This window comes from Pleurodeles waltl, chromosome 8 (assembly GCF_031143425.1).
Source record: "Pleurodeles waltl isolate 20211129_DDA chromosome 8, aPleWal1.hap1.20221129, whole genome shotgun sequence".
NCBI classification, from domain to species: Eukaryota; Metazoa; Chordata; class Amphibia; order Caudata; family Salamandridae; genus Pleurodeles; species Pleurodeles waltl.
This window is the reverse complement of record NC_090447.1, coordinates 187,076,376-187,101,209: the sequence shown is the minus strand read 5'-3', so window position 1 is coordinate 187,101,209 and position 24,834 is coordinate 187,076,376. Positions and strand designations below refer to the sequence as shown.

Genomic DNA, 24,834 nt, shown 5'->3' with positions numbered 1-24,834 from the left:
GGGGCGGGCAACTCCACTAGCTGGAGTGTCCTGCGGTGCTGTGACAAAGGGGTGAGCCTTTGAGGCTCACCGCCAGGTGTTACAGCTCCTGCCTGGGGGAGGTGTTAGCATCTCCACCCAGTGCAGGCTTTGTTACTGGCCTCAGAGTGACAAAGGCACTCTCCCCATGGGGCCAGCAACATGTCTCTAGTGTGGCAGGCTGCTGGAACTAGTCAGCCTACACAGATAGTCGGTTAAGTTTCAGGGGGCACCTCTAAGGTGCCCTCTGTGGTGTATTTTACAATAAAATGTACACTGGCATCAGTGTGCATTTATTGTGCTGAGAAGTTTGATACCAAACTTCCCAGTTTTCAGTGTAGCCATTATGGTGCTGTGGAGTTCGTGTTTGACAGACTCCCAGACCATATACTCTTATGGCTACCCTGCACTTACAATGTCTAAGGTTTTGTTTAGACACTGTAGGGGTACCATGCTCATGCACTGGTACCCTCACCTATGGTATAGTGCACCCTGCCTTAGGGCTGTAAGGCCTGCTAGAGGGGTGTCTTACCTATACTGCATAGGCAGTGAGAGGCTGGCATGGCACCCTGAGGGGAGTGCCATGTCGACTTACTCGTTTTGTCCTCACTAGCATACACAAGCTGGCAAGCAGTGTGTCTGTGCTGAGTGAGAGGTCTCCAGGGTGGCATAAGACATGCTGCAGCCCTTAGAGACCTTCCTTGGCATCAGGGCCCTTGGTACTAGAAGTACCAGTTACAAGGGACTTATCTGGATGCCAGGGTCTGCCAATTGTGGATACAAAAGTACAGGTTAGGGAAAGAACACTGGTGCTGGGGCCTGGTTAGCAGGCCTCAGCACACTTTCAATTGTAAACATAGCATCAGCAAAGGCAAAAAGTCAGGGGGCAACCATGCCAAGGAGGCATTTCCTTACAGCCTGCATTGCTGTTTTACACATGTATAATATGTTTGTATTTTATATATGCTCCGGGGTCCCCGCACAAGGGCGGGAATATTCAATGTTTATGACTTTGATGAGGATCCCCTGGAAGAGAAGTTGCTGTGTGACTATGGTGGTATTGTATAAGCTTTGCATGTCTGCTAGGTAAGTCTTGGCTGCTCATCCACAGCTACCTCTGGAGAGACCTGGTCTCCTAGACACTGCCTACACTTCACTAATATGGGATACCTGGACCTCGAGTAAGGTGATGATACCATAGGTGTCCACCACACACTAGGCCAGCTTCCTAAAATGATTACTAGCAGGTTTTACACTTCAGATATTAGGCTACAATGGTAAACCTGAAGTCTTCTTTTCCTTTGCCGCTCTAGGGGATGACACAATAAGTGCTGTAGTCCACAGGTGGCATTTAACTTTCCATGCCAATGGTGTGGTTCAGCACCGCATACTAAGGCTTTAATGAAAAGTTACAATCGCGGATAAGCCAACTGCTACTTAATTTAGGCATCCGAGCACATACACCGGGCACAGTACAGCAGTACCCCCGCATTCCAAGTATAAAAACCAGCATAAAATTCAGTGAAAATTGGGGGTGGCCATGCAGTAAGACGCATTTCGTCACAGACATGTACGCTTCTCACCTAGATGCAGATCTTGAGAGTGACTTTTTCTGCTCAGGAGGAGACTGTTTAACATCTGGAGCAGTAGGCTGCTCAACTTCCATAGGCTGCTGCTCCTTAAAAGCAAACAAAAAAATATTTAAAAGAATGACAGCAGCTTTTCACTCACTTATGGGCACTTTCATTGAACAACAAATGGCGAGCAATACTAAGCCTTTCCAACTTCACAATGAATCAGCAAAATAATCAATACGGCTCTACATACCAAAAATATATTGTAAATCTTACTCAACTTGGGGAATAAAGTCTTACCGCCACTCTGCATTAAACCTGGACCTAACAATATTACATTGGTTGTTCATTAATTGAGAGTTTAGAGGCGAACTGGCCAACCAACGCCCAAGGAAGGAGTGGGCAGAACTGTACTCTAAACAATAATCAAGTATTCCAAACACAAGATTCAATGCCATGTGAAGGAGCTCAAATCTCCTTGACAATACCATTAAAAACAATGTGAATATTTTCAGATAAAGCACATAAGCAAATATAGCAGAACCATAGCATGCACAGACAGTCATGAGAAGCGGTACCAAGAGGGGAGCAACCAATGATGGCAAGCAGTGTACTTAATTTTTTTAATTCTTTTTTTTTAAATTATAAACTGGGTCAAAAAAAATTGTAACAAGAGAAAATGTGACACTATATTTGTTTTAATTCACTCAACGGCTCAAAATCTATCTGCTTTTTACGATAGTGGAGAGGGTGAGGCAGTGCTTTAAGTGGACTGAAAAAGGCTGTGGAGGAGAGGGGTAGGCGTTTCTAAAGGGGCTCTAGCCTAAGAAAAGCATCAATAAATTGCTTAAGGGGTGTGACCTTTGCAACTAAGGACAACAAATTGTGGGACCAAGAACTCACACTGGCTTCCTATTCTTCTTAGCCCACCTCCTCCTAGTCCGCCTGCACATACTGATTTGCATCCTCTTCCTATCCTTCTAAAAACGTATTTTCATGAGTGCAGGTCTACTGGGAAAAAGCCCACTACCTCCGACTGTGGGAAACACCATATTCACGCCCTCGCAAATATTTAAGTCTGGCTTGACAATGCAGCTGTTGCCAGACCTGATGTGAAAATCAAAACAAGCACTGGCAATGCCAGTAGGCATATGAATGAAAGTACCATCTGCATCACTGATGAGCATAGGCACCTAATACGCCATTATACAAGCACTCCGTCTCTCATCTTTGTACCCATTTATTTATCCACTGACTCATTCTTGCAGTCACCCTCACACATCCACAATAACACCCATAAACTCAACATATGCTCGATAAGTTAAAACAATAAAAGTAGAAAAAAAGATAATACGCTACCATCTAAACATGCCGGGAATATGCTTGCAATTACACAACTAAACAAAGCAGCATGATTTTGTCTTGTAGCGGTAGTCTATCATTGCTTTAAAGTTGCACCATAGTGCTACGTTTGGAATCAATATATTGGCCATTTTGGAGTGTTAAAACAATGAAATATCAGTCACAAGCATAACAATAGTTGCCTGGTTTAGAGGAATTGGTTACAAAGGATGTGGCACACTGTTGAAGAAATGAGCAGCACATCAAGTGACCCATTAGCACTATCCCCTTTAAGAGAAGATAAAATAAAAATAGAAGCAAAGAAATAAAGAACTAGTAAAGAAGAAGCCTGAAAACTAAAGGAATGCCAAAGCGGCTCTGAGACTGTAGCACACACATTTCCAGGTGCTAATGCACATCTGCTACGAAAATACCATTACTCTCAGGGCAAGAGAGCTAATAACTGATGTGAGTTGAACCATTACCCCGTGCTCTTCACTGTCATGGATGGAAGATTAAATGACACTTAAAAGCACTGGACTTTCAAAAATGACTCGTCACTTCATTACCTGGGTCTTGATGACGCTGACAAAACTTGTTTGAAAAAATAAATGTTTTATTAAAAAAAATACACACACAAAGCCGAAGTGGAACCTTGGATGCATGAATGCCATTCTCTAGCGAGATGGAATCACAGTCCAGGATGCCAAATATATGAAAAGGAAGGATCATCCGATTTCCCAAAGAAGATGGAATTTGACCCAAAATAACACCTGACAGATAAAGCATTCAAGATTTAGCAAGTTTCAAGAAATACCTAGTGCTTCAAACTAAGTGATTCCAAACGCATCTAATTACACTACCTACAGAAACTTAAGCTTCTGTAGGCAGACATCTGGTGTTCCGAGCAGGTCATCTGAAAAAGCCATATGGAATAGATCATTCACTGTTAACCAGTTGAATACAGCTACTGTTGTGATTTTGCATGCTATGTTGAACCATCTATAGTGGCTCAGGTGGAACTTACTACGTATTTTTCTCGGGTTAAAAGTTCATGTGTGTCAACAAACCTGAACCAATAATGTAAAAATATGCTCTACAGTGGATTCTGTGTCCATTAGTGTAGGAAGTTGGCTCTGTATGCACTATTTCAAAGTAAGGAATAGTATGCACAGAGTCCAAGGATTCCCCTTAGAGGTAAGATAGTGGCAAAAAGAGATAATACTAATGCTCTATTTTGTGGTAGTGTGGTCGAGCAGTAGGCTTATCAAAGGCGTAGTGTTAAGCATTTGTTGTACATACACACAGGCCATAAATGAGGAACACACACTCCGAGACAAAGCCAGCCAATAGGTTTTGGTATAGAAAAATATATTTTCTTAGTTTATTTTAAGAACCACAGGTTCAAATTCTACATGTAATATCTCATTTGAAAGGTATTGCAGGTAAGTACTTTAGGAACTTTGAATAATTACAGTAGCATTTATACTTTTCACATAAAACACAAATAGCGGTTTTAAAAGTGGACACTTAGTGAAATTTTCACAGTTCCTGGGGGAGGTAAAGTATTGTTAGTTTTAGCAGGTAAGTAAATTACCTACAAGGTTCAGTTTTGGGTCTAAGGTAGCCCACTGTTGGGGGTTCAGAGCAACCCCAAAGTTACCACACCAGCAGCTCAGGGCCGGTCAGGTGCAGAGGTCAAAGAGGTGCCCAAAACACATAGGCTTCAATGGAGAGAAGGGGGTGCCCCGGTTCCAGTCTGCCAGCAGGTAAGTACCCGCGTCTTCGGAGGGCAGACCAGGGGGGTTTTGTAGGGCACAGGGGGGGACACAAGTCCACACAGAAAGTACACCCTCAGCAGCGTGGGGGCGGCCGGGTGCAGTGTGCAAACAAGCGTCTGGTTCTCTGTAGATTTCAATGGGAGACCAAGGGGTCTCTTCAGCGGTGCAGAAAGGCAAGGGGGGGGGCTCCTCGGGGTAGCCACCACCTAGGCAAGGGAGAGGGCCTCCTGGGGGTCACTCCTGCACAAAAGTTCCAATCCTTCAGGTGCTGGGGGCTGCGGGTGCAGGGTCTTTTCCAGCCGTCGGGAAATTAGAGTTCAGGCAGTCGCGGTCAGGGGGAGCCTCGGGATTCCCTCTGCAGGCGTCGCTGTGGGGGCTCAGGGGGGACAACTTTGGTTACTCACGGTCTTGGAGTCGCCGGAGGGTCCTCCCTGAGGTGTTGGTTCTCCACCAGTCGAGTCGGGGTCGCCGGGTGCAGTGTTGCAAGTCTCACGCTTCTTGCGGGGAGTTGCAGGGGTCTTTAAATCTGCTCCTCTGTAACAAAGTTGCAGTTCTTTTGGAGCAGTGCCGCTGTCCTCTGTCGTTTGTCTTTTCTTGAAGCAGGGCAGTCCTCTGAGGATTCAGAGGTCGCTGGTCCTTGGGAAAGCGTCGCTGGAGCAGGTTCTTTGGAAGGCAGGAGACAGGCCGGTAAGACTGGGGCCAAAGCAGTTGGTGTCTTCTGTTCTTCTTCTGCAGGGGTTTTTCAGCTCAGCAGTCCTCTTCTTCTTGAAGTGTCAGGAATCTAAATTCTTAGGTTCAGGGGAGCCCTTAAATACTAAATTTAAGGGCGTGTTTAGGTCTGGGGGGTTAGTAGCCAATGGCTACTAGCCCTGAGGGTGGGTACACCCTCTTTGTGCCTCCTCCCAAGAGGAGGGGGTCACAATCCTATCCCTATTGGGGGAATCCTCCATCTGCAAGATGGAGGATTGCTAAAAGTTAGAGTCACTTCAGCTCAGGACACCTTAGGGGCTGTCCTGACTGGCCAGTGACTCCTCCTTGTTTTTCTCATTATTTTCTCCGGCCTTGCCGCCAAAAGTGGGGGCCGTGGCCGGAGGGGGCGGGCAACTCCACTAGCTGGAGTGTCCTGCGGTGCTGGAACAAAGGGGTGAGCCTTTGAGGCTCACCGCCAGGTGTTACAGCTCCTGCCTGGGGGAGGTGTTAGCATCTCCACCCAGTGCAGGCTTTGTTACTGGCCTCAGAGTGACAAAGGCACTCTCCCCATGGGGCAAGCAACATGTCTCTAGTGTGGCAGGCTGCTGGAACCAGTCAGCCTACACAGATAGTCGGTTAATGTTTCATGGGGCACCTCTAAGGTGCCCTCTGGGGTGTATTTCACAATAAAATGTACTCTGGCATCAGTGTGCATTTATTGTGCTGAGAAGTTTGATACCAAACTTCCCAGTTTTCAGTGTAGCCATTATGGTGCTGTGGAGTTCGTGTTTGACAAACTCCCAGACCATATACTCTTATGGCTACCCTGCACGTACAATGTCTAAGGTTTGGCTTAGACACTGTAGGGGCACAGTGCTCATGCACTGGTGCCCTCACCTATGGTATAGTGCACCCTGCCTTAGGGCTGTAAGGCCTGCTAGAGGGGTGACTTATCTATACTGCATAGGCAGTGACAGGCTGGCATGGCACCCTGAGGGGAGTGCCATGTCGACTTACTAATTTTGTTCTCACCAGCACACACAAGCTGGCAAGCAGTGTGTCTGTGCTGAGTCAGGGGTCTCCAGGGTGGCATAAGACATGCTGCAGCCCTTAGAGACCTTCCTTGGCATCAGGGCCCTTGGTACCAGAGGTACCAGTTACAAGGGACTTACCTGGATGCCAGGGTGTGCCAATTGTGGATACAAAAGTACAGGTTAGGGAAAGAACACTGGTGCTGGGGCCTGGTTAGCAGGCCTCAGCACACTTTCAATTCAAAACATAGCATCAACAAAGGCAAAAAGTCAGGGGGTAACCATGCCAAGGAGGCATTTCCTTACAATTAGCATCGAGAATTTCAGAAACATGATCGCAAGTCAACTGAAGCAAACCTTGAATTGAAATTAAATCTCCTTTCACCCAAATATTTACAGGACAAACAACATGATGCATGCCAGCCAAAAAAAACATGAGAAAGCTAGGGAAAATAAACACTTCTAAAGGAAAACAAATTGCAATATGCATGCCAGCCAAAAAAAACATGAGAAAGCTAGGGAAAATAAACACTTCTAAAGGAAAACAAATTGCAATATACCTACAACAAAAGACTGCAGGAGAGGGCAAAGGAAGTCAAAGTCAACTGCAACTCACAGTGCCATCATGGGTCAAATCTAAGCCCTTAAATTCCTGAATCGGTTCAAGGGCATTTACAATAAAAGTAAATGCAGGGAATAAATACGCCAGATCACAGTACCAACGGAACCAGTATCACATCTCCCAAGCCATCCCTCCTTTGAAACTCAATCCTAGAGCATAGATTCTTAATCTGAGGTTCGTGATGTCCCTACCAGGGGGTCTGGAACTGTTGGAAAATTAAATATAAGATTAATAAAGTATGCATCCACATTGTAGGAAATTAGGTGACTGGTTGCAGAAGGTGAAAAACTACTCAAGCAGCAGACGCAATTCTTGTCAGGGTCAAACAAGCAACCTCCAAATTAACCTGGTTAGCTTGGCACAAAAGCAGTCAGGTTTAACTTTGAAGGAATGTGTAAAGTAATTATGCAGCTCAGAGTGAAAACACAACACAATAAAAACCCTACACCAATTTAGAAAATTAGATTAAAATTTAACAAATTATTTGACACCAAAACAACAAAAACCCAATTAATCAAACCGGAGATAAGTAATTTTAAAGATTTAGGTAAAAAAGTGTTTAAAAGGTACAAAGCGTCAACTGTAGTTATCTGGTCATGCCAGACCCAGACAATGTCAAGTTCAGACCAACTGCATTGCAGGATGGGCCAGATACAGGGACCAAGTTAGTGCCCACTAAGAAATATACCTTATATCGTGGGTATTTAAGGTACCTGCAGTTGTGGCTCAGAGAAGTGTTGTGAGTACCACGTTAAAAATGTTTATGCAGTGGTGGTTCCAATGCGTTGCAAGGGCTGCGATGGGACTTGCAGAGAGGATGCATTGAACAGCAGTGGTTCAATGAGCAGGAAGGGCTGCGATGCTGGCTTGCGTGGATTCTGATGAGACCACGACTGGGCTGGCAGAGCACCTTTAGCCCCACTTAAAAAACTGGAGCAGGACCACTTTGGTTAGGGCTCACAGCAGGCAGAGTCCAGGTGCAGAAATCAAAATGGTTGGAGACTTTCCTGTCCCCGAGGACCTGATCAGGAGGCTAGGCCAGCTAGCCCTTGGAGTTACTCTGGTAGTTCTTAGTTCAAGTTGCAGGTCCATTCTTTCTCATTCAGGCAAGCAGGGCATCAAAGTAGTACGGCGGCAGTCCTTGCAGCAGCACAGCAGTCATTCGTCTAAGTGTTCCACACGTCCAGAAGCACAGTGAAGTCCTGGGTCTGAGGGTCAACTACTTATACCTGCTGTTCACTTTAACGTAGAGCCTTCTGGAGTCCTTTCTCTACAGAGGTGTCTGGAATTTCCTTCCTCCCCGCCCTGTCCCAAACTTGTCTGGGGACACACAAGACTAGTGTGAAACCATTTGAATGTGTGCTGGGGCAGCGTCATTGATGAGTTATAGGGGACAGCTCCTCCCTCTCATCTTGACAGATGGCACCATACTGCGAACAGCTAGTCTCTCTATGTCTCACTGTCTGCAAGTAATATACAGTTGGCCAGCTACACTGTCATGTGACCCAGGATACAGGCTGCAGACACCAAATGGTTAGGGCAAAAAAATGCTAACTTTCTAAAAGTGGCTTTTTTTCGGAATTGTGACTTAAAATCCTACTTTACCATTACAAAAACTTTAAAATTACAATTCTTTAGAGACCAAACTCAACTTTTATATCTGCTCCCAATTGAAAGGTATTGTTTAGTAAATGTAATAAGGTACCCCAATGTTATCCTATGGGAGAGGCAGGCCGTGCAGAAGCGAAAAACAAACTTGAGAGTTTTTCACTACCAGGACATGTAAAAGTTAAAATTACATGTGCAGCTTTTTAAATACACTGCATTGCGCTATGGGCTGTCAGGCGCTACCCTCGGGCTGACATATGCATTAAAAAGGAAGGCTTAGGCCTGGCATAATTTTTTTTTTTTTTATCAGGTTGAAATTGCAGTTTAAACTGCACACACAGGCTGCCATGGCAGGCCAGGGGGACAAAAAACACTATTTAGGTGGGTGGCCCAGTAGTAGCATTTAAATGTACATGCACTAGGTACATCTAATACCACTCTACTAGGGACTTACCAGTTAAATAAATGTGCAAATTGAATGCAACTAAATTTCACCATATTTTAAGGAGATAGCACGAGCACTTTTACACTGGTTAGCAGTGGTAAAGTGTGCAGAGTATTAAAGTCAGTTAAAATTTGTTCAGAAAACAGGAGAGTAATGCAAAAAAAATAACTGGGGCCAAGTGCAGTACACAAATAAAGCAAACTTAAAAAAAAAAAATCTTAAAATGTTCGGCAAATCTGAAGGAATTAGAAGTTGTCAGTTAAAAATTAAGTGGGTATCTGTAAGGAAATGCCTCCTTGGCATGGTTACCTCCTGACTTTTTGCCTTTGCTGATGCTATGTTTTGAATTGAAAGTGTGCTGAGGCCTGCTAACCAGGCCCCACCACCAGTGTTCTTTCCCTAACCTGTACTTTTGTATCCACAATTGGCACACCCTGGCATCCAGGTAAGTCCCTTGTAACTGGTACCTCTGGTACCAAGGGCCCTGATGCCAGGGAAGGTCTCTAAGGGCTGCAGCATGTCTTATGCCACCCTGGAGACCCCTCACTCAGCACAGACACACTGCTTACCAGCTTGTGTGTGCTAGTGAGAACAAAATGAGTAAGTCGACATTGCACTCCCCTCAGGGTGCCATGCCAGAATCTCACTGCCTATGCAGTATAGGTAAGACACCCCTCTAGCAGGCCTTACAGCCCTAAGGCAGGGTGCACTATACAATAGGTGAGGGCACCAGTGCATGAGCACTGTGCCCCTACAGTGTCTAAGCCAAACCTTAGACATTGTAAGTGCAGGGTAGCCATAAGAGTATATGGTCTGGGAGTCTGTCAAACACGAACTCCACAGCACCATAATGGCTACACTGAAAACTGGGAAGTTTGGTATCAAACTTCTCAGCACAATAAATGCACACTGATGCCAGTGTACATTTTATTGTGAAATACACCCCAGAGGGCACCTTAGAGGTGCCCCCTGAAACCTAAACCGACTATCTGTGTGGGCTGACTGGTTCCAGCAGCCTGCCACACTAGAGATATGCTGCTGGCCCCATGGGGAGAGTGCCTTTGTCACTCTGAGGCCAGTAACAAAGCCTGCACTGGGTGGAGATGCTAACACCTCCCTCAGGCAGGAGCTGTAACACCTGGCGGTGAGCCTCAAAGGCTCACCCCTTTGTTCCAGCACCACAGGGCATTCCAGCTAGTGGAGTTGCCCGCCCCCTCCGGCCACGGCCCCCACTTTTGGTGGCAAGGCCGGAGAAAATAATGAGAACAACAAGGAGGGGTCACTGGCCAGTCAGGACAGCCCCTAAGGTGTCCTGAGCTGAAGTGACTAACTTTTAGAAATCCTCCATCTTGCAGATGGAGGGTTCCCCCAATAGGATTAGGGATGTGACCCCCTCCCCTTGGGAGGAGGCACAAAGAGGGTGTACCCACCCTCAGGGCTAGTAGCCATTGGCTACTAACCCCCACAGACCTAAACACGCCCTTAAATTTAGTATTTAAGGGCTCCCCTGAACCTAAGAATTTAGATTCCTGAAACTACAAGAAGAAGAGGACTGCTGAGCTGAAAAACCCCTGCAGAGGAAGAACAGAAGACACCAACTGCTTTGGCCCCAGTCTTACCGGCCTGTCTCCTGCCTTCCAAAGAAACCTGCTCCAGCGACGCTTTCCAAAAGGACCAGCGACCTCTGAATACTCAGAGGACTGCCCTGCTTCAAGAAAGACAAGAAACTCCTGAGGACAGCGGCACTGCTCCAAAAGAACTGCAACTTTGTTACAGAGGAGCAGATTTAAAGACCCCTGCAAATCCCCGCAAGAAGCGTGAGACTTGCAACACTGCACCCGGCGACCCCGACTCGACTGGTGGAGAACCAACGCCTCAGGGAGGACCCTCCGGCGACCCCGAGACCGTGAGTAACCAAAGTTGTCCCCCCTGATCCCCCACAGCGACGCCTGCAGAGGGAATCCCGAGGCTCCCCCTGACCGCGACTGCCTGAACTCTAATTTCCCGACGGCAGGTAAAGACCCTGCACCCGCAGCCCCCAGCCCCTGAAGGATCGGAACTTCTGTGCAGGAGTGACCCCCAGGAGGCCCTCTCACTTGCCCAGGTGTGGCTACCCCGAGGAGCCCCCCCCTTGCCTGCCTGCACTGCTGGTGTGATAACTTTGGGGTTGCTCTGAACCCCCAACGGTGGGCTACCTTGGACCCAAAACTGAAACCTGTAAGTGACTTACTTACCTGCTAAAAATAACAATACTTTACCTCCCCCAGGAACTGTGAAAATTGCACTGTGTCCACTTTTAAAACAGCTATTTGTGTTTTATGTGAAAAGTATATATGCTACTGTAATTATTCAAAGTTCCTAAAGTACTTACCTGCAATACCTTTCAAATGAGATATTACATGTAGAATTTGAACCTGTGGTTCTTAAAATAAACTAAGAAAATATATTTTTCTATAACAAAACCTATTGGCTGGATTTGTCTCTGAGTGTGTGTTCCTCCTTTATTGCCTGTGTGTATGTACAACAAATGCTTAACACTACTCCTTTGATAAGCCTACTGCTCGACCACACTACCACAAAATAGAGCATTAGTATTATCTCTTTTTGCCACTATATTACCTCTAAGGGGAACCCTTGGACTCTGTGCATGCTATTCCTTACTTTGAAATAGCACTGTAAGGAAATGCCTCCTTGGCATGGTTACCCCCTGACTTTTTGCCTTTGCTGATGCTATGTTTTGAATTGAAAGTGTGCTGAGGCCTGCTAACCAGGCCCCAGCATTCTTTCCCTAACCTGTACTTTTGATTCCACAATTGGCACACCCTGGCATCCAGATAAGTCCCTTGTAACTGGTACCTCTGGTACCAAGGGCCCTGATGCCAGGGAAGGTCTCTAAGGGCTGCAGCATGTATTATGCAACCCTGGAGACCCCTCACTCAGCACAGACACACTGCTTACCAGCTTGTGTGTGCTAGTGAGAACAAAATGAGTAAGTCGACATGGCACTCCCCTCAGGGTGCCATGCCAGCCTCTCACTGCCTATGCAGTATAGGTAAGACACCCCTCTAGCAGGCCTTACAGCCCTAAGGCAGGGTGCACTATACCATAGGTGAGGGTACCAGTGCATGAGCACTGTGCCCCTACAGTGTCTAAGCAAAACCTTAGACATTGTAAGTGCAGGGTAGCCATAAGAGTATATGGTCTGGGAGTCTGTTTTACACGAAGTCCACAGCACCATAATGGCTCCACTGAAAACTGGGAAGTTTGGTATCAAACTTCTCAGCACAATAAATGCACACTGATGCCAGTGTACATTTTATTGTAAAATACACCACAGAGGGCACCTTAGAGGTGCCCCCTAAAACTTAACCGACTATCTGTGTAGGCTGACTGGTTCCAGCAGCCTGCCACACTAGAGACATGTTGCTGGCCCCATGGGGAGAGTGCCTTTGTCACTCTGAGGCCAGTAACAAAGCCTGCACTGGGTGGAGATGCTAACACCTCCCCCAGGCAGGAGCTGTAACACCTGGCGGTGAGCCTCAAAGGCTCACCCCTTTGTCACAGCACAGCAGGGCACTCCAGCTTAGTGGAGTTGCCCGCCCCCTCCGGCCACGGCCCCCACTTTTGGCGGCAAGGCTGGAGGAAACAAAGAAAACAACAAGGAGGAGTCACTGGCCAGTCAGGACAGCCCCTAGGGTGTCCTGAGCTGAAGTGACTAACTTTTAGAAATCCTCCATCTTGCAGATGGAGGATTCCCACAATAGGATTAGGGATGTGACCCCCTCCCCTTGGGAGGAGGCACAAAGAGGGTGTACTCACCCTCAGGGCTAGTAGCCATTGGCTACTAACCCCCCAGACCTAAACACGCCCTTAAATTTAGTATTTAAGGGCTTCCCTGAACCTAGAAAAACAGATTCCTGCAACTAACAAGAAGAAGGACTGCTGAGCTGAAAAACCCCTGCAGAGGAAGAACAGAAGACACCAACTGCCTTGGCCCCAGACTTACCGGCCTGTCTCCTGCCTTCCAAAGAACCCTACTCCAGCGACGCTTTCCAAGGGACCAGCGACCTCTGAATCCTCTGAGGACTGCCCTGCTTCGAAAAAGACAAGAAACTCCAGAGGACAGCGGCACTGCTCCAAAAGAACTGCAACTTTGTTACAAGGAGCAGATTTAAAGACCCCTGCAACTCCCCGCAAGAATCGTGAGACTTGCAACACTGCACCCGGCGACCCCGACTCGACTAATGGAGAACAACCGACTCAGGGATAACCCTCCGGCGACTCTACGACTGAGTAACCAAAGTTGTCCCCCCTGAGCCCCCACAGCGACGCCTGCAGAGGGAATCCCCAGGCTCCCCTGACCGCGACTGTCTGAACTCCATCTCCCGACGGCTGGAAAAGACCCTGCATCCCCAGCCCCCAGCGCCTAAAGGAACGGAACTTCTGTGCAGGAGTGACCCCCAGGAGACCCTCTCCCTTGCCCAGGTGGTGGCTACCCCGAGGAGCCCCCCCCCTTGCCTGCCTGCACCGCTGAAGAGACACCTTGGTCTCCCATTGAAAACTAAAGGAAACCCGACGCTTGTTTTCACACTGCACCCGGCTGCCCCCGCGCCGCTGAGGGTGTACTTTCTGTGCTAGCTTGTGTCCCCCCCGGTGCCCTACAAAACCCCCCTGGTCTGCCCTCCGAAGACGCGGGTACTTACCTGCTGGCAGACTGGAACCGGGGCACCCCCTACTCTCCATTGAAGCCTATGTGTTTTGGGCACCTCTTTGACCTTTGCACCTGACCGGCCCTGAGCTGCTGGTGTGATAACTTTGGGGTTGCTCTGAACCCCCAACGGTGGGCTACCTTGGACCAAAAACTGAAAACTGTAAGTGACTTACTTACCTGTGAAAACTAACAATAACTTACCTCCCCCAGGAACTGTGAAAATTGCACAGTATCCACTTTTAAAACAGCTTATTGTGTTTTATGTGAAAAGTATACATGCTAAAGTAATGATTCAAAGTTCCTAGAGTACTTACCTGCAATACCTTTCACATGAGATATTACATGTAAAATTTGAACCTGTGGTTCTTAAAATAAACTAAGAAAACATATTTTTCTATAACAAAACCTATTGGCTGGATTTGTCTCTGAGTGTGTGTACCTCATTTATTGTCTATGGGTATGTACAACAAATGCTTAACACTACTCCTTGGATAAGCCTACTGCTCGACCACACTACCACAAAATAGAGCATTAGTATTATCTCTTTTTACCACTATTTTACCTCTAAGGGGAATCCTTGGACTCTGTGCATGCTATTCCTTACTTTGAAATAGCACATACAGAGCCAACTTCCTACATTGGTGGATCAGCGGTGGGGTACAAGACTTTGCATTTGCTGGACTACTCAGCCAATACCTGATCACACGACAAATTCCAAAATTGTCATTAGAAATTGATTTTTGCAATTTGAAAAGTTTTCTAAATTCTTAAAAGACCTGCTAGGGCCTTGTGTTAGATCCTGTTTAGCATTTCTTTTAGAGTTTAAAAGTTTGTAAAAGTTTGAATTAGATTCTAGAACCAGTTTTAGATTCTTAAAAAGTATTCCAACTTTTAGAAGCAAAATGTCTAGCACAGATGTGGCTGTGGTGGAGCTCGACACCACACCTTACCTCCATCTCCAGATGAGAGAGCTAAGGTCACTCTGTAACATAAGAAAAATAACAATGGGCTCCAGACCTACCAAAGCACAGCTCCAGGAGCTGTTGGCAGAGTATGATAGAGCCAACCCCTCTGTGGATAACACAGAGGAGGATGATAATGACTTGGAGGTTGATTCCCCACCACCAGTCCTATCTAGGGAGAACAGGGCCTCTCAAGCCCTGACTCCAAAAATAATAGTCAGAGATGCTGGCTCCCTCACATCAGGGTACCCTTCATGAGGTCATAAGATTCTGCATCTTTTCCAGAGAGTGTGAGGAGTCTATCCCTACACTTTCCTGTGAACATTTCCCAAAGGAGAGCACCCCAGTGAGATTTGTTCACTTTTCTGGTTTCACAAGCCCTCTCAAAAGCTGTGAACCATTTGGTGATGTCATCACTGTAGGAAGTTGGCTCTGTATGTGCTATTTCAAAGTAAGGAATAGCATGCACAGAGTCCAAGGGTTCCCCTTAGAGGTAAAATAGTGGTAAAAAGAGATAATACTAATGCTCTATTTTGTGGTAGTGTGGTCGAGCAGTAGGCTTATCCAAGGAGTAGTGTTGAGCATTTGTTGTATATACACATAGACAATAAATGAGGTACACACACTCAGAGACAAATCCAGCCAATAGGTTTTGTTATAGAAAAATATCTTTTCTTAGTTTATTTTAAGAACCACAGGTTCAAATTTAACATGTAATATCTTGTTTGAAAGGTATTGCAGGTAAGTACATTAGGAACTTTGAATCATTTCAATTGCATGTATACTTTTCAAGTTATTCACAAATAGCTATTTCAAAAGTGGAAACTTAGTGCAATTTTCACAGTTCCTGGGGGAGGTAAGTTTTTGTTAGTTTTACCAGGTAAGTAAGACACTTACAGGGTTCAGTTCTTGGTCCAAGGTAGCCCACCGTTGGGGGTTCAGAGCAACCCCAAAGTTACCACACCAGCAGCTCAGGGCCGGTCAGGTGCAGAGTTCAAAGTGGTGCCCAAAACGCATAGGCTATAATGGAGAGAAGGGGGTGCCCCGGTTCCGGTCTGCTTGCAGGTAAGTACCCGCGTCTTCGGAGGGCAGATCAGGGGGGTTTTGTAGGGCACCGGGGGGGACACAAGCCCACACAGAAATTTCACCCTCAGCGGCGCGGGGGCGGCCGGGTGCAGTGTAGAAACAAGCGTCGGGTTTTCAATGTTAGTCTATGAGAGATCTAGGGATCTCTTTAGCGCTGCAGGCAGGCAAGGGGGGGCTTCCTCGGGGAAACCTCCACTTGGGCAAGGGAGAGGGACTCCTGGGGGTCACTTCTCCAGTGAAAGTCCGGTCCTTCAGGTCCTGGGGGCTGCGGCTGCAGGGTCTTTTCCAGGCGTCGGGACTTAGGTTTCAGAGAGTCGCGGTCAGGGGAAGCCTCGGGATTCCCTCTGCAGGCGGCGTTGTGGGGGCTCAGGGGGGACAGGTTTTGGTACTCACAGTCGTAGAGTAGTCCGGGGGTCCTCCCTGAGGTGTTGGTTCTCCACCAGCCGAGTCGGGATCGCCGGGTGCAGTGTTGCAAGTCTCACGCTTCTTGCGGGGAGATTGCAGGGTTCTTTAAAGCTGCTCCTTTGGATAAAGTTGCAGTCTTTTTGGAGCAGGTCCGCTGTCCTCGGGAGTTTCTTGTCGTCGTCGAAGCAGGGCAGTCCTCAGAGGATTCAGAGGTCGCTGGTCCCTTGGAAGGCGTCGCTGGAGCAGAGTTCTTTGGAAGGCAGGAGACAGGCCGGTGAGTTTCTGGAGCCAAGGCAGTTGTTGTCTTCTGGTCTTCCTCTGCAGGGGTTTTCAGCTAGGCAGTCCTTCTTCTTGTTGTTGCAGGAATCTAGTTTCTAGGTTCAGGGAGAGCCCTTAAATACTAAATTTAAGGGCGTGTTTAGGTCTGGGGGGTTAGTAGCCAATGGCTACTAGCCCTGAGGGTGGGTACACCCTCTTTGTGCCTCCTCCCAAGGGGAGGGGGTCACATCCCTAATCCTATTGGGGGAATCCTCCATCTGCAAGATGGAGGATTTCTAAAAGTTAGAGTCACCTCAGCTCAGGACACCTTAGGGGCTGTCCTGACTGGCCAGTGACTCCTCCTTGTTATTCTCATTATTTTCTCCGGCCTTGCCGCCAAAAGTGGGGGCCGGGGCCGGAGGGGGCGGGCAACTCCACTAGCTGGAGTGTCCTGCGGTGCTGTGACAAAGGGGTGAGCCTTTGAGGCTCACCCCCAGGTGTTACAGCTCCTGCCTGGGGGAGGTGTTAGCATCTCCACCCAGTGCAGGCTTTGTTACTGGCCTCAGAGTGACAAAGGCACTCTCCCCATGGGGCCAGCAACATGTCTCTAGTGTGGCAGGCTGCTGGAACCAGTCAGCCTACACAGATAGTCGGTTAAGTTTCAGGGGGCACCTCTAAGGTGCCCTCTGTGGTGTATTTTACAATAAAATGTACACTGGCATCAGTGTGCATTTATTGTGCTGAGAAGTTTGATACCAAACTTCCCAGTTTTCAGTGTAGCCATTAGGGTGCTGTGGAGTTCGTGTAAAACAGACTCCCAGACCATATACTCTTATGGCTACCCTGCACTTACAATGTCTAAGGTTTTGCTTAGACACTGTAGGGGCACAGTGCTCATGCACTGGTACCCTCACCTATGGTATAGTGCACCCTGCCTTAGGGCTGTAAGGCCTGCTAGAGGGGTGTCTTACCTATACTGCATAGGCAGTGAGAGGCTGGCATGGCACCCTGAGGGGAGTGCCATGTCGACTTACTCATTTTGTTCTCACTAGCACACACAAGCTGGTAAGCAGTGTGTCTGTGCTGGGTGAGGGGTCTCTAGGGTGGCATAATACATGCTGCAGCCCTTAGAGACCTTCCCTGGCATCAGGGCCCTTGGTACCAGAGGTACCAGTTACAAGGGACTTATTTGGATGCCAGGGTGTGCCAATTGTGGAATCAAAAGTACAGGTTAGGGAAAGAACACTGGTGCTGGGGCCTGGTTAGCAGGCCTCAGCACACTTTCAATTCAAACATAGCATCAGCAAAGGCAAAAAGTCAGGGGGTAACCATGCCAAGGAGGCATTTCCTTACACAACCCCCCCCCAAACGAAAGAGGATGAGACTAACCTTTCCCAAGAGTCTTCATTTTCTAAGTGGAAGAACCTGGAAAGGCCATCTGCATTGGCATGGGCAGTCCCAGGTCTGTGTTCCACTATAAAGTCCATTCCCTGTAGGGAGATGGACCACCTCAACAGTTTTGGATTTTCACCTTTCATTTGCATCAGCCATCTGAGAGGTCTGTGGTCAGTCTGAACTAGGAAGTGAGTACCAAAGAGGTATGGTCTCAGCTTCTTCAGGGACCAAACCACAGCAAAGGCCTCCCTCTCAATGGCACTCCAACGCTGCTCCCTGGGGAGTAACCTCCTGCTAATGAAAGCAACAGGCTGGTCAAGGCCATCATCATTTGTTTGGGACAAAACTGCCCCTATCCCATGTTCAGAGGCATCTGTTTGCACAATGAACTGCTTGGAGTAATCTGGAGCTTTTAGAACTGGTGCTGTGCACATAGCTTGTTTCAGGGTGTCAAAGGCCTGTTGGCATTCTACAGTCCAGTTTACTTTCTTGGGCATTTTCTTGGAGGTGAGGTCTGTGAGGGCTGTCACAATGGATCCATATCCCTTCACAAACCTCCTGTAGTACCCAGTCAAGCCAAGGAATGCCCTGACTTGAGTCTGGGTTTTTGGAGCTGCCCAGTCCAGAATAGTCTGGATCTTAGGCTGGAGTGGCTGAACTTGGACTCCACCTACAAGGTGTCCCAAGTATACCACAGTTCCCTGCCCTATCTGGCATTTGGATGCCTTGATAGAGAGGCCTGCAGATTGCAGAGCCTTCAAAACCACCTTCAGGTGGACCAGGTGATCCTGCCAGGTGGAGCTGAAGACAGCAATATCATCAAGATAAGCTGCACTACAGGATTCCAGCCCAGCAAGGACTTGATTCACCAACCTTTGGAAGGTGGCAGGGGCATTCTTTAAACCAAAGGGCATAACAGTGAACTGATAATGCCCATCAGGTGTGGAGAATGCTGTCTTTTCTTTTGCTCCAGGGGCCATTTTGATTTGCCAGTACCCTGCTGTTAAGTCAAAGGTACTTAAGACTTTGGCAGCCCCTAATTTGTCTATTAGCTCATCAGCTCTAGGAATGGGATGAGCATCTGTCTTTGTGACAGAGTTGAGACCTCTGTAGTCCACACAAAACCTCATCTCTCTCTTTCCTTCTTTGGTGTGAGGTTTGGGGACTAAGACCACTGGGCTAGCCCAGGGGCTGTCAGAGTACTCAATTACTCCCAATTCCAGCATCTTGTGGACTTCCACCTTGATGCTTTCCTTAACTTGGTCAGACTGTCTAAATATTTTGTTTTTGACAGGCATGCTGTCTCCTGTGTCCACATCATGGGTACACAGGTGTGTCTGACCAGGGGTTAGGGAAAAGAGTTCAGCAAACTGCTGCAGGACCTTCCTGCAGTCAGACTGCTGTTGGCTAGAGAGGGTGTATGAGTAGATCACTCCATCTACTGAGCCATCTTTAGGGTCTGATGAGAGGAGATAAGGGAGAGGTTCACTCTCAGCTTCCTGGTCCTCATCTGTTACCATCAACAGATTTACATCAGCCCTGTCATGGAAGAGCTTAAGGCGGTTCACATGGATCACCCTCTTGGGGCTCCTGCTTGTGCCCAGGTCTACCAGGTAGGTGACCTGACTCTTCCTTTCTAGTACTGGGTAAGGGCCACTCCATTTGTCCTGGAGTGCCCTGGGAGCCACAGGCTCCAGAACCCAGACTTTCTGCCCTGGTTGGAATTCAACCAGTGCAGCCTTTTGGTCATACCACAACTTCTGGAGTTGTTGGCTGGCCTCAAGGTTTTTACTTGCCTTTTCCATGTACTCTGCCATTCTTGAGCGAAGGCCAAGTACATAGTCCACTATGTCTTGTTTAGGCTCATGAAGAGGTCTCTCCCAGCCTTCTTTAACAAGAGCAAGTGGTCCCCTTACAGGGTGGCCAAACAGAAGTTCAAAGGGTGAGAATCCTACTCCCTTCTGAGGCACCTCTCTGTAAGCGAAAAGCAGACATGGCAGGAGGACATCCCATCTCCTTTTGAGTTTTTCTGGGAGCCCCATGATCATGCCCTTTAATGTCTTGTTGAATCTCTCAACAAGGCCATTAGTTTGTGGATGATATGGTGTAGTGAATTTGTAAGTCACTCCACACTCATTCCACATGTGTTTTAGGTATGCTGACATGAAGTTGGTACCTCTGTCAGACACCACCTCCTTAGGGAAACCCACTCTGGTAAAGATACCAATGAGGGCCTTGGCTACTGCAGGGGCAGTAGTCGACCTAAGGGGAATAGCTTCAGGATACCTAGTAGCATGATCCACTACTACTAGGATGTACATATTTCCTGAGGCTGTGGGAGGTTCTAGTGGACCAACTATGTCCACACCCACTCTTTCAAAGGGGACCCCCACCACTGGAAGTGGAATGAGGGGGGCCTTTGGGTGCCCACCTGTCTTACCACTGGATTGACAGGTGGGGCAGGAGAGGCAAAACTCCTTAACCTTCTGGGACATATTGGGCCAGTAGAAGTGGTTGACTAACCTCTCCCACGTCTTGGTTTGTCCCAAATGCCCAGCAAGGGGAATATCATGGGCTAAGGTCAGAATAAACTCTCTGAAACCCTGAGGCACTACCACTCTCCTAGTGGCACCAGGTTTGGGATCTCTTGCCTCAGTGTACAGGAGTCCATCTTCCCAATAGACCCTATGTGTTCCATTTTTCTTGCCTTTGGACTCTACAGCAGCTTGCTGCCTAAGGCCTTCAAGAGAGGGACAGGTTTCTTGTCCCTTACACAACTCTTCCCTTGAGGGTCCCCCTGGGCCCAAGAGCTCAACCTGATAAGGTTCCAGCTCCATAGGCTCAGTTCCCTCAGAGGGCAGAACTTCTTCCTGAGAAGAGAGGTTCTCTTTTTGGTGTTGTGTTGCAGCTGGTTTCCCAGCTGACTTTCCTTTTCTCTTGGTAGGCTGGGCCATTTTTCCAGACTCCAGCTCTACTTTTTCACCCTGTGCCTTGCACTGTGCCCTAGTCTTGACACACACCAGTTCAGGGATACCCAGCATGGCTGCATGGGTTTTCAGTTCTACCTCAGCCCATGCTGAGGACTCCAGGTCATTTCCAACAGTCTACTGGGATATTTGAGGAGACCACCACCTGTTTCAGGCCATTGACCCCTCCCCACTCTAAAGTTACCATTGCCATAGGATGTACTTTAGTCTGATTGTCAGCATTGGTGACTGGATAGGTTTGTCCAGTCAGGTATTGGCCAGGGGAAACCAGTTTCTCTGTCACCATGGTGACACTGGCACCTGTATCCCTCAGGCCCTCTACACTTGTCCCATTAATTAAGAGCTGCTGCCTGTATTTTTGCATGTTAGGGGGCCAGGCAGCCAGTGTGGCTAAATCCACCCCACCCTCAGAGACTAATGTAGCTTCAGTGTGACACCTGATTTGCTCTGGGCACACTGTTGATCCCACTTGGAGACTGGCCATTCCAGTTTTACCTGGATGGGAGTTAGAAGTGGTATCTTTCTTGGGACAGGCCTTGTCTCCAGTTTGGTGTCCAGACTGACTACAGTTTCGACACCAGGCCTTTTTGGGATCAAAGTTTTTACCCTTGTACCCAGGATTGTTTTGTGAAGAGGCTCTGGGCCCACCCTCCTGTGCAGGTTTTTGGGGGCCTGTAGAAGACTCTTTACTATTTTTATTTTTGGCTGTCTCACCACCTTTCCCCTGGGGAGGTTTTGTGACCCCTTTCTTTTGGTCACCCCCTGTGGAAGTTTTGGACACCCTAGTCTTGACCCAATGGTCCGCCTTCTTTCCCAATTCTTGGGGAGAAATTGGTCCTAGGTCCACCAGATGCTGATGCAGTTTATCATTGAAACAATTACTTAATAGGTGTTCTTTCACAAATAAATTGTACAGCCCATCATAATCATTTACACCATTTCCTTGAATCCAACCATCTAGTGTTTTTACTGAGTAGTCTACAAAGTCAACCCAGGTCTGGCTCGAGGATTTTTGAGCCCCCCTGAATCTAATCCTATACTCCTCAGTGGAGAATCCAAAGCCCTCAATCAGGGTACCCTTCATGAGGTCATAAGATTCTGCATCTTTTTTTAGAGAGTGTGAGGAGTCTATCCCTACACTTTCCTGTGAACATTTCCCAAAGGAGAGCACCCCAGTGAGATTTGTTCACCTTTCTGGTTTCACAAGCCCTCTCAAAAGCTGTGAACCATTTGGTGATGTCATCACCATCTTCAAATTTAGTTACAATCCCTTTGGGGATTTTCAACATGTCAGGAGAATCTCTGACCCTAGTTATGTTGCTGCCACCATTGATGGGTTCTAGGCCCATCTCTTGTCTTTCCCTTTCTATGGCTAGGATCTGTTTTTCCAAAGCCAATCTTTTGGCCATCCTGGCTAACTGGATGTCCTCTTCACTGGAGTTATCCTCAGTGATTTCAGAGAGGCTGGACCCTCCTGTGAGGGAGCCAGCATCTCTGACTATTATTTTTGGAGTCAGGGCTTGAGAGGCCCTGTTCTCCCTAGATAGGACTGGTGGTGGGGAATCAACCTCCAAGTCATTATCATCCTCCTCTGTGTTATCCACAGAGGGGTTGGCTCTATCCTACTCTGCCAACACCTCCTGGAGCTGTGCTTTGGTAGGTCTGGAGCCCATTGTTATTTTTCTTATGTTACAGAGTGACCTTAGCTCTCTCATCTGGAGATGGAGGTAAGGTGTGGTGTCGAGCTCCACCACATTCACATCTGTGCTAGACATTATGCTTCTAAAAGTTGGAATACTTTTTAAGAATCTAAAACTAGTTCTAGAATCTAATTCAAACTTTTACCAAACTTTTAAACTCTAAAAGAAATGCTAAACAGGATCTAACACAAGGCCCTAGCAGGTCTTTTAAGAATTTAGAAAACTTTTCAAATTGCAAAAATCAATTTCTAATGACAATTTTGGAATTTGTCGTGTGATCAGGTATTGGCTGAGTAGTCCAGCAAATGCAAAGTCTTGTACCCCACCGCTGATCCACCAATGTAGGAAGTTGGCTCTGTATGTGCTATTTCAAAGTAAGGAATAGCATGCACAGAGTCCAAGGGTTCCCCTTAGAGGTAAAATAGTGGTAAAAAGAGATAATACTAATGCTCTATTTTGTGGTAGTGTGGTCGAGCAGTAGGCTTATCCAAGGAGTAGTGTTAAGCATTTGTTGTACATACACATAGACAATAAATGAGGTACACACACTCGGAGACAAATCCAGCCAATAGGTTTTGTTATAGAAAAATATCTTTTCTTAGTTTATTTTAAGAACCACAGGTTCAAATTTAACATGTAATATCTTGTTTGAAAGGTATTGCAGGTAAGTACATTAGGAACTTTGAATCATTTCAATTGCATGTATACTTTTCAAGTTATTCACAAATAGCTATTTTAAAAGTGGACACAGTGCAATTTTCACAGTTCCTGGGGGAGGTAAGTTTTTGTTAGTTTTACCAGGTAAGTACGACACTTACAGGGTTCAGTTCTTGGTCCAAGGTAGCCCACCGTTGGGGGTTCAGAGCAACCCCAAAGTTACCACACCAGCAGCTCAGGGCCGGTCAGGTGCAGAGTTCAAAGTGGTGCCCAAAACGCATAGGCTTCAATGGAGAGAAGGGGGTGCCCCGGTTCCAGTCTGCCAGCAGGTAAGTACCCGCGTCTTCGGAGGGCAGACCAGGGGGGTTTTGTAGGGCACCGGGGGGGACACAAGCCCACACAGAAATTTCACCCTCAGTGGCGCGGGGGCGGCCGGGTGCAGTGTTAGAACAAGCGTCGGGTTCGCAATGGAAGTCAATGAGAGATCAAGGGATCTCTTCAGCGCTGCAGGCAGGCAAGGGGGGGCTTCCTCGGGGAAACCTCCACTTGGGCAAGGGAGAGGGACTCCTGGGGGTCACTTCTGCAGTGAAAGTCCGGTCCTTCCGGTCCTGGGGGCTGCGGGTGCAGGGTCTTTTCCAGCCGTCGGGAAATGGAGTTCAGACAGTCGCGGTCAGGGGGAGCCTGGGGATTCCCTCTGCAGGCGTCGCTGTGGGGGCTCCGGGGGGACAACTTTGGTTACTCACAGTCGTAGAGTCGCCGGAGGGTCCTCCCTGAGTTGGTTGTTCTCCACCAGTCGAGTCGGGGTCGCCGGGTGCAGTGTTGCAAGTCTCACGCTTCTTGCGGGGAGTTGCAGGGGTCTTTAAATCTGCTCCTTGTAACAAAGTTGCAGTTCTTTTGGAGCAGTGCCGCTGTCCTCGGGAGTTTCTTGTCTTTTTCGAAGCAGGGTAGTCCTCAGAGGATTCAGAGGTCGCTGGTCCCTTGGAAAGCGTCGCTGGAGCAGGTTTCTTTGGAAGGCAGGAGACAGGCCGGTAAGTCTGGGGCCAAGGCAGTTGGTGTCTTCTGTTCTTCCTCTGCAGGGGATTTTCAGCTCAGCAGTCCTTCTTGTAGTTGCAGGAATCTAAATTCTTAGGTTCAGGGGAGCCCTTAAATACTAAATTTAAGGGCGTGTTTAGGTCTGGGGGGTTAGTAGCCAATGGCTACTAGCCCTGAGGGTGAGTACACCCTCTTTGTGCCTCCTCCCAAGGGGAGGGGGTCACATCCCTAATCCTATTGGGGGAATCCTCCATCTGCAAGATGGAGGATTTCTAAAAGTTAGAGTCACTTCAGCTCAGGACACCTTAGGGGCTGTCCTGACTGGCCAGTGACTCCTCCTTGTTGTATTCTTTGTTTCCTCCAGCCTTGCCGCCAAAAGTGGGGGCCGTGGCCGGAGGGGGCGGTCAACTCCACTAAGCTGGAGTGCCCTGCTGTGCAGTGACAAAGGGGTGAGCCTTTGAGGCTCACCGCCAGGTGTTACAGCTCCTGCCTGGGGGAGGTGTTCGCATCTCCACCCAGTGCAGGCTTTGT

The 24,834-nt window shown here is 47.9% G+C and overlaps 1 protein-coding gene across 1 annotated transcript in view; it reads right to left on the bottom strand.

Annotated features, from left to right (window-relative positions):
- The window catches only part of SCAF4 (SR-related CTD associated factor 4), an 860,634-nt gene that overhangs the window by 549,165 nt on the left and 286,635 nt on the right, over positions 1–24,834 (bottom strand). The window contains exon 14 of the mRNA XM_069204042.1: positions 1,602–1,696. Coding sequence (XP_069060143.1) covers positions 1,602–1,696 — 95 coding nt within the window. The remainder of the gene's footprint in view (positions 1–1,601; positions 1,697–24,834) is intronic.